The sequence below is a fragment of the Rhinolophus ferrumequinum genome, chromosome 6 (assembly GCF_004115265.2).
Source record: "Rhinolophus ferrumequinum isolate MPI-CBG mRhiFer1 chromosome 6, mRhiFer1_v1.p, whole genome shotgun sequence".
Taxonomy (NCBI): Eukaryota; Metazoa; Chordata; class Mammalia; order Chiroptera; family Rhinolophidae; genus Rhinolophus; species Rhinolophus ferrumequinum.
Window position 1 is genome coordinate 36,142,850 of NC_046289.1, and position 9,301 is coordinate 36,152,150.

At 37.2% G+C, this 9,301-nt stretch overlaps 1 protein-coding gene across 3 annotated transcripts in view; it reads left to right on the forward strand.

Moving 5' to 3' along the window:
* Positions 1-8,935, forward strand: part of ARMH4 (armadillo like helical domain containing 4) — a 94,803-nt gene extending 85,868 nt beyond the window's left edge. For all 3 annotated transcript variants that reach the window (XM_033109252.1, XM_033109250.1, XM_033109251.1), the window contains exons 6-8: positions 1,127-1,158; positions 8,428-8,562; positions 8,806-8,935. In XM_033109252.1, coding sequence (XP_032965143.1) covers positions 1,127-1,158; positions 8,428-8,562; positions 8,806-8,874 — 236 coding nt within the window. In that variant the 3' untranslated portion in view covers positions 8,875-8,935. The remainder of the gene's footprint in view (positions 1-1,126; positions 1,159-8,427; positions 8,563-8,805) is intronic.
* Positions 8,936-9,301: the final 366 nt, after the last annotated feature.

A 9,301-nucleotide genomic window follows, 5' to 3' on the forward strand; every position in this document is an offset into this window, starting at 1 on the left:
GGTAGCCTGAAGTCTTTCATTTAGAATTAACTTAGATAAATGCAGATAGCATCTGCCTTGCATTTGGCCAGTTTGTCTGTCTTCCTTGCTCCTTACTTCTCACTCTAAGAGTTTGTTTGAATATACAAAATAAATAAAATTGGTATCGCAAAGGGCAGGTCTGCCTATGTGGTGGAAGAATTAGACGAGTGTCTTAGTTTGAGTTTTCCCTAAAAGCAGACCCTGAATCTGGTTGGGGTACAAGGAGTTTTTTGGGGAATTGCCCCCAGGAAGCATGGCAAGGGAATGAGGAAGTGAGACAGGGATGGGTGGAGAGCCCTTGAAGGGGGTGTTCATGAATGGACTATTGCAGGGGCTCCTTGCTGCTTGGGATTATCTGAGATGCCATGTGGAACACACTTCTGGGGTGGGGAAAATTGGGGAATTTACCTAGTGAGACAGGCAGAATAATGCCCTCCGCCCCCACCAAAGATTTTCATTAAAGATGTCTCTAATCCTCAGTGTACTGTTTCTCCATTTAAAAAAAATTGCAGTTGTTAGTTCTCCTCTTCATAAAGAATCGCCTTTATTTTTATTAAAAATCTTTCCAATTTTCTCTCTTCTTTCTCTTGCATTCTCTTATCAATTTCTATTCCTTAAATTTTAAAATGATCATTGTGTAAAATTTATTTCGACACTCCCTTGACTGAAGACAATGAGGAATACAGCTCAGGAGAAAATGTGAGATAAGAAATGAACTTGATATTTTAAAGGTGATTTCTTCTCTCTTTCCCCAGACCTTTCCCGAAAGCATTCAATAATAATAAAAAATACATTTGGCAAACTATAATATTCTCTGTTCATCTACCAACGATATGAGGAATAGGTTTGTGTTCTCTGTTGCATTTTTTCAAATAAGAATATATGAGAATTAAATAAGAATATATAAGAATAAATGAGAATTAAAACAAGACTATTACTCTCATTATGTCAGTACTTTTGACCCTTTTACTGTATTTCATACAATAAAAACTTCACTATATCAAATTAACTTAGTGCTGTGAAATATGAGCAAGTTATCGAATTAACACAATAAAATATAAGTAAAAAGATGGCTGTTAACATTTTATTCTCTTATTTTCCCTAGTGAGAAGCTGGATGGAAAAACTAAAAGACAAGGTAAGAGAAGTATTTTCTTTCTTCAGATTTACTCTAGAGGGCATGGTTTTGGCAAATAAAAGTTTCTCAGAGTAATGGAGCTTTAATTCATTATTCTGATTCTGGTAATCTATGTAAAGATTCAGGGCCCAGCAAGAAACAAAGTCTTCCTTCCCTTTAGGTTCCTTCTCGTATAACACTTATTCTTGGGAGCACCATCCATTCTGAAGGCAACATCTGGAATGTTCAACTGAATCATATCTTCATATTATCAAAATGGAGTTCCTTCTAGGGAACTTCAGGAATGCAGTCCCATTCTTTTGGGCATTTCTTGTCCCAATGCAAGGCTCTTTTAAGCTTGATCTTCCTGTATAAGGAAGAAATACCTTGGGTTTTGGAAGGCATTGATTCTTCTAACCCAAGGGTGGACTTGATTGAAGAATCAAAGTTTGAGATGGAACGAGCATCCTTGAACCATAGTGGGGGCGGGGCGAATCAGGGGTGTGGGATAAAAACACCTGAAGACCTGAGCATTCTCCTTAGTCCCACTTTTATGTAGTCTATCACAGGGCCACTACTTACCAAGTAATAATAAGGTGACTTGCCTGGAATGGCCAACTATAGAAAATTATTTTCCTCTCTTGCATTAATTCCACCATCCACTTAGTGATTGACAATATTAAGTTCCTTCCAGGTTTATATTTTTCATTTTCTTTTGATTTTCAACACCCTCCAAGTTTTAATTTTTGATTACTTTGTAATTTTAAGTTGGAATTACTCATAAAAATATTGACAGAGTCCTGAATTTATTGCTGTAGCCTGTGTCAGATCCCATTACTATAACCCAGCTCAGATTTAACTGGGGATTTAGTTAAATGAAAATCTTTTCAACTGCCAGATATTGAGTTACGTCTAATTCATCTGTCTCAGAATATACTTCTGTTGATGGTGTTCTATATCTTTTTTTATGATTTGGGGTCAATTTTCTCCATATTTGAGTGATTAATATTTATTTTGCTACAACTCAATATTAAAGAATAAAAGATTTACCGTATTTTGCCATGTATGATGCGTACATTTTTGCCCAAATTTGTGAGGGAAAAATAGGGATGCACATTATACATGGGTAGTACTAATTCCGTATCTATGTAAATGTTTTTAATTCTTTTCTTTGTGCTTATAAGTTAAAAGTGTAACTGGAAATCAATAACGATATCCATATGCAAAATAATACCCTGGAATACTATAATTGGTTTTGTTGAGCTTACGATGAACTTGTAAGATGAAGAATTCTTGGCCTTCTATGATGTGTAAATACCGTAAACTTGTTAACAGTACATAAAATTTCTTGTACCCTGTATCTGTTCTTGTGTTTTGTAATTATTTGTTAGATAAAATTTCTTGTACCATAATATGTTAAAAAATAGATGCTAAAATTACTTCATAATACAAAAAACAAGTACCTAAAGGTAAACAAATAAAAATTTGAATTAAAAAATTAAAACAAAGGATTTCTTTTCCCGGAACATTTGGGACAAAAACATGGGTGAGCATTATACATGGGTGTGCATTATACATGGCAAAATATGGTAATTGTAATTAAAATTATAGAATTATATTAATTCTCCTCACTACTATTTTTCTGCTTCTCAGTAACTATATTTAGCAAATATAGTTTTTGAGAATGAGCCTGTTTGTGTTCATACATTTTAGAAGGGATGTTGAAAATTTTTAAGTCTCTTGAGGTTAGTGGAGGCCATTTTGGTATCTGTAATGCAAGGTCCAGTTATGTAAGGGAGATCTGATCAGATGGACTGAACAAGATTTGGGGGAAGAAAAGCTTAAAAGTTTAGAACTGGATATATTTACATTGGGAGTCCTTCTTGTTATTTTCCAGCGGAGAATATGATGTAATGAAAAGTAAACAGGCTTTGGTAGTTTAATTTAGGAATCCATGTCATTGTTTCTATAAAAAATAATCTTCTGAGTTATAAAAATGGACAAAAAATAGACTTAAGAAAAGAACTTTGGCAGGTAGTCAGTTTTGAAGTTGGATATTGCAAAATTTCTTACCTGTGTATATATATATAGCTTTGCCACTCCATTTAAACATCTGTGCAGCTTTAGAGAAAGACTATTATTCTATTTCTATTCCTGTGGACTCTTCCTTCTTATTGTGTCTCAAAGGCCTGGCACCTTCCCCTGCTACTTTTCACCAAGAGAAATAATTTTATGTGTGGCCTTTAGTTTTCTGGATTATTTTGAAGTTTTTTTCAGCCCTCTCTTCATTTTCTTCTGCAGTATTTTTTTGTTTTTAACTATGTCTTAGTTTTTTAAAAATTGGAAGAAAAATAGTTGAGATTCCCACTGTGGTTGACTTACTTCATGCCTTATGTCTTCAGATTTTGACTCTTTTTGGAGGGACTCACTCTAATCTTTCTTACATCACCCCTCTCCTGTGGGTGAAATATTATGTGCTGACTCAATGTGTACATTCATATGTGTTTATGCTCATATGTATATATGTATAGATGTATCTCTCCCTTCCTCCTCCCTCCTTCCCTTCCTCCCTTTCTCTCTTCATCTATAGCTAGCTATCATCTATAAAACTCTTGTTAGTCATTATCTTCAGAAACGATTTGAGAGCAAAACTATTGCCGCTTTGATGAAAGTCACAAATTCCTTAGAACTGAAAACTAAACTACATATTTCACTGACTCTTCAACCACCCCAGGACTAAACTTCTCAGTTTGGCATCATTTAATTGTTTTCAATATTGGTTTCCTTGTTAGTTAGGCTCTACAAAGAGATGTTCTAAAAGTCCTGAAATATTTCTTTTGTTGTTATGTTCAGTTTTCTATATTAGTTAGGATTAAGACCAGCTATGAGTGACAGACAACTCCTAATGGTAATGGCTTAACCAAGACAGAAATTTGTTTGTCTGTCATTTATGAGTCTGGTAGTAGCAGTCAAGGGTTAATGGGGAGCAACACTGTGTAGGCTCAGGCTCCTTCTATTTGATGCTCCACCAGATCACCTCATGGTCCAGGATGGCAGTTCCAACTTAGCTAGGTCCATGTAGCCAGAAGGAAGGAGGAAAAGGGGGCTAAGACAGCCCTCCCCTCTTAAAAGGTAAGATAAAGATGTTCTGTCATTCTGAAAGGGGGGAAAGTGTGGAAAGGTTCGGTTCCCCTCTTAAAAAGCATGTCCTGTAAGTTGCACATGTCACCAACGTGTCATCTTCTTAGTGAGACTTATCACATGGTCACATCCAGCTGCACAGAAGGCAGGGAGAAGTAATTGTTATTCTGTACCCAACCCAAATGAGAAGTTCTATTGCTCTAGAAGAAGGGGCAAATGTATATTGAGGGACTGTCCCTGTACTCATTCCATCATTAACTTTCTTCCTGGTTAAATATCCAAGGGAGTGATGCTTTTTAGGCAAATCTATTTAACTTGGCTACCTATTGATATATTTTTCAACATCTAAATTACGTCTCAAAACTGAAGACGTATAACAATATTAGTTGTGTGATAAAGGCCAGCCCTGTTGTTATGACATCAAGATCATTCTACTTTTTTCTAGCTTCACGAAATCGTGCGTAAAATGGATGACCCAGACTACACTTCATAACAGTGATTCTCATGTGTGGTCTGGATCTGCACCATAGCACCACCTAGGAGTTTGTTAGAGATGGAAATCCTTGGGCCCCACCCTAGACCTGCCAAGTCAGAAACTCAGTGTTTTAATAAGTGTTGAAGGTGATTCAAGGTCTTGATAAGTCTTGAAGGTGTTTGTTCAAGTTTGAGAGCCACTGTTGCAGAGAAATCATAAGACCATTGTCTAAATTCAGCAGACATTAGGCTGTACAGTGTATCATTTGGTTTTCTTATAGTTTTCTTGAAAACAGAGGTTTCAAATACATTATTCTAAGAAGGAAGGATGCCTTTTTCATAAATGTAAAACAAAAGACAAAAACCAACTATATCAACTATTATGGCTTACAATTTATTTTAAAAATTTTAAACTGTTTATTTGAAAATAATTTCAAATTTACAGAAAAGATACAAGAATAAGAATAGTACGAAGAATACCCTTAGACTTTTTACCCAGATGTGCTTGTTTTTAACATTTTACCCCATTTGCTTTATAATTTTGTGGTAGTGTCTTTTTTTCCTGAACCATGTGAAGAAATGTTCATACGTCATGGTGCTTTTATCCCAAATACTTCAGTGTGTATTTTCTATGAATAGGATTATTCTGTTAGCAAACTTAATACAGTTATCAACTTGAGTACATTTAACATCAATACAGTACTTTTATTTAAGCTGGCATCCATATTTCAGTTTTTTCAGCAGACCCAAAATATCCTCTAGTACCAAATCTAATCTAGGGTCAAGGAACACGTTTAGTTGTCATGACTCTTTAGTTACCTTTATTCTGAAGCAGTTTTATAGTCATCTTTTTTCTTTTCATGACACTGATATTTTTAAAAAATGTCCTTTTTAAAAAAATAGAATATTCTTCATTTTAGGTTTATTGGATGGTTCCTCCTGATTAGATTCAAGCTATGCATTTTCAGCTGAACTATACAGAGGGTGCCAAAAAGTGCATACACATTTTAAGAAAGGAAAAAAACTGTATTAGAATTGTAATTCTCAATATATACCAATAACAAACGGTGAATAGAAGTCACGTTTGACTTCTGCAATTACAAGAGGTGATAGAAATCGTCACCATCAGCATAATTTTAATATAGTTTTTTCCTCTCTTAAAATGTGTATACACTTTTTTGGCACCCTCTGTATATAGTACAGCTGTGTCTTTCTCAGGGTGTTACATGTGGAGGCACATATACATCCTATAATTTTTTTTTCATTCAAATATCTCTTTATTTTATTATTTATTTATTTATTTATTTTTAATTTATACATCCTATAATTTTGAACAAAGAAAAGGTACTAGATGGAATTTATAACTTATAAACTATGTACATGCATCTTATTTATTATCTTCATTTCTGCAGGAAAGGAGTCATGGACAATTCTAAAAATGCTTATTTTCAATTAGTCAGCTTTGAAAGAGGCATGGCTAAATTGTATTGGAAGAGGATAGGTTGTTTTGTTCCCATCTTGTAGTTTACTTGTAATTTCAAAGCACAGGGAGATGATGCAAGAAGGGACAAAAAAGAGAGAAGAGAGAGAGAGACAGAGAGAGAGAGAGAGAGAGAGAGAGAGAGAGAGAGAGAGAGAGATATTAACTGAATTTTTTTGAAGTCTACCTGATTTAAAGCTAGAAACAAGAAGTCTAAATGTGTAAATAAGAAATATGGCAAGAGGAATGCGTTTTGTAATATTAATGTTATTGATGTGGCGTTAAGTTATACCGCTTCAGGAGACCCTCGCAGAAGCTGATCAAACAGCTCCCAAAAGCACAAAATCATCCTTTGAATGTATAGCTCGGTAAAGTCCAGTCTACTGAGCTTAAAGTGGGTCATATTTCAACATGTACGTATGTTTCCACTCACTGGGAATGGTGATTTTTTTAAAAAAATATTCACAGTTCTGGTGAGAGTACCAAAACTTTGCTATTCTCTGATATTTTCCCACATGGGAAATTTACCGAGTTTTATAAGCCTTGTAGAGATCTGGAAGCACTTTAGAAAAAGTTTGGGTTTCTGCAAAGCATAGTAATTTGTTGGAAAGAAAATGACTGGGCTTTGTTTCTCTAGGAAAAAATACTTAGTATGCTAATGAACAATGCTATCGTTCTCAAATTCATGGAAAAATTTTCCGTATTTTGCCCTGACTAAAGTCAGGGAAGCAGAATTGGCAAGCTGGTTTCCTGCATGCAAGAAAAGTGTACACTTCCGTAAGGTCGTATCTCGTCCTTCAGTTCCTTCTGTGACACAGACTGCATATTTCAGCGCTTTTTAGAAAACTTTTATTCTCTGTCCCTCTGTGTTTTTGGCTCATTCTGAAAGATACTAGAAATAGTTTGTGCTATGTTGGAGATTTTAGAAATAGTCAAATAAATAAAAAGACTCATGCTTTCCCCCTCCCCCCAAAAATAGTGCCTATCGAAAGTATTTAATACTTTAGACTCTACTTCTAGACTCTTCTTCCTCTTGCCTCTCTAAAAATCTTCTTTTAAAATTTATAATTGTTAATGAATTTAGTCTGGGTTGACTTCTAGAAGGGGCTTTCTTGGAAGGCAAACAGTGTCGTGTTTCCCCATGAAAGGGCTTTAGTTAGTACATTCCCCTCTAGCCCTTGGGTGTCTTATTGGCCAAAATGCAGATAGCACCTTTAATTGATGGCCTTACCCCAAACTTGGGTAGGTCCTGAGCTACTTAGCCAGGCCCAGGGATGTGTGGAGATCATGCCCCTGTCTGAGGACCAAGGTATCCATAGTGACACTGTAGGGATGTTGGAGACACACATGGGTTTGATACCTCCAGGCTTTTTTAGAGGTACCAGGGTTATTGGAAGTGATCTTTATGCCTTTCTCTGCCATTTCCTTTCTTTGGGGTTGGGGATACTCAGAGTTTCCCTCCCAACCCCCAACTTTGGTCTCGTCCACTGGGCAGATGATTCCTCTCATATAAATTAATCCATCCACTCTGTGTGCACACTCTTTCCTTGTCCTAGTCTTTTCTGCCTGTATTCCAACATCTAACATCCTTCCTCTTCCCTTTGCAGGTCCTTTTCTTCCCTGTTGCTTCCAGAAGCCCTCACCGTTTACTCACTTACAAGCACATTGCTCTTTCCTTTCTTACTGCAGTGCAGCTAAGATTGTGAGAGAGTGGGTCGCCAATGTCAAGGCTCTCCTGTTGCCGGCCAAGAAACACAGTATTCCAGAGGGCACGTCTCTCCCCTCCCCCCGGCCCTCCCCCCAGCTCAACTCGTGCTGACATTTCCAATGTGTGGCACTGTAATAGTCCTGGCATTCCGCGAAGCGTACTGCATCCACCTTTACTGCAAATTATGTTTCTGTCTCCCAAACCTGATGTTGACAAATGTACATAAGCAAGTAGCTGGAGGTACCACTACATCTGGTTGATTTATTTGAATACTTCTAAGTAGTGGAAAGATCCCCAAATACTCATACCTCTCTCTCTGTCGCCTTCTCCCAGAAAAAGTAACTTTACTCCAGATGCTATTTTATTTTATAAGAAAGCAGGTGGGAGAATTCACAGTGTCTGAAAACCTGCTGCCGTCCAGCAGAAATGAGGAACCTGGGGTAGCGGCCTGCTCCGCGTCCTAACGTGGGTCTCCTTCTCTCTGCAGGCTGGCTACATGTCTGGGATGCTGGTGCCTGTGGGGGTGGGGATAGCTGGAGCTTTGTTCATCTTGGGAGCACTCTACAGCATTAAGGTGATGAACCGGCGAAGGAGAAATGGCTTCAAAAGGCACAAAAGAAAGGTATGGAACCAACAACAGCAAACCCCAATCACTTTGGGAACATCCTTTGCTTTTCTAATTTGCTTAACAAAGTACACCGGGCTTAATGATGCATGAAGTATCTGGAGGTACCCAGTGGTTTGGATTCCTCGCTCTGGCTGCTGCCTTGCCTTCTTTCTTTGGTTTGTCTTTCAAAGGGGGCCGGTTTCTCAGCTTGGCCCTGCCCCAGAAGGAGTTTAATGCCTCTGTGTTTTCTTTCTCCAGCAGAGAGAATTCAACAGCATGCAAGATCGAGTAATGCTCTTAGCTGACAGCTCTGAAGATGAGTTTTGAATTGGACTGGAATTTAATTGGGATAATCAATGATGTTATTACTTTATTTTTTACTTGGGGGCAAAAGAAAAGGACAACCGCCTGCCCCATTGCTGCGGTCAGACCGTCAGTCTCATTATCTGCTGGATAGTAGATTTTTCTTGCACTGAGCAGAATAGGCATGCTGTATACTAACTGTAACATGCAGTGTTTGTTTTTATTCTGTAGTGAATTTTCTACAACCGTGGGCTACAAGTCATAAAAATGCAGCATACGTATTGTTCAGTAGGAGTTGCTAGGTTAGGTAGAGTAAATGTTTTGTATTTTTCCAGTGTCTTTTCCTTGGTTTGGACTACCTGCACTAAGTATAACAATTATTGCTACCAAGGCATGCTTACCTGAAATAGAAATCTTAACAAAGACTCCCTCGTGATGACTGCACTCTACC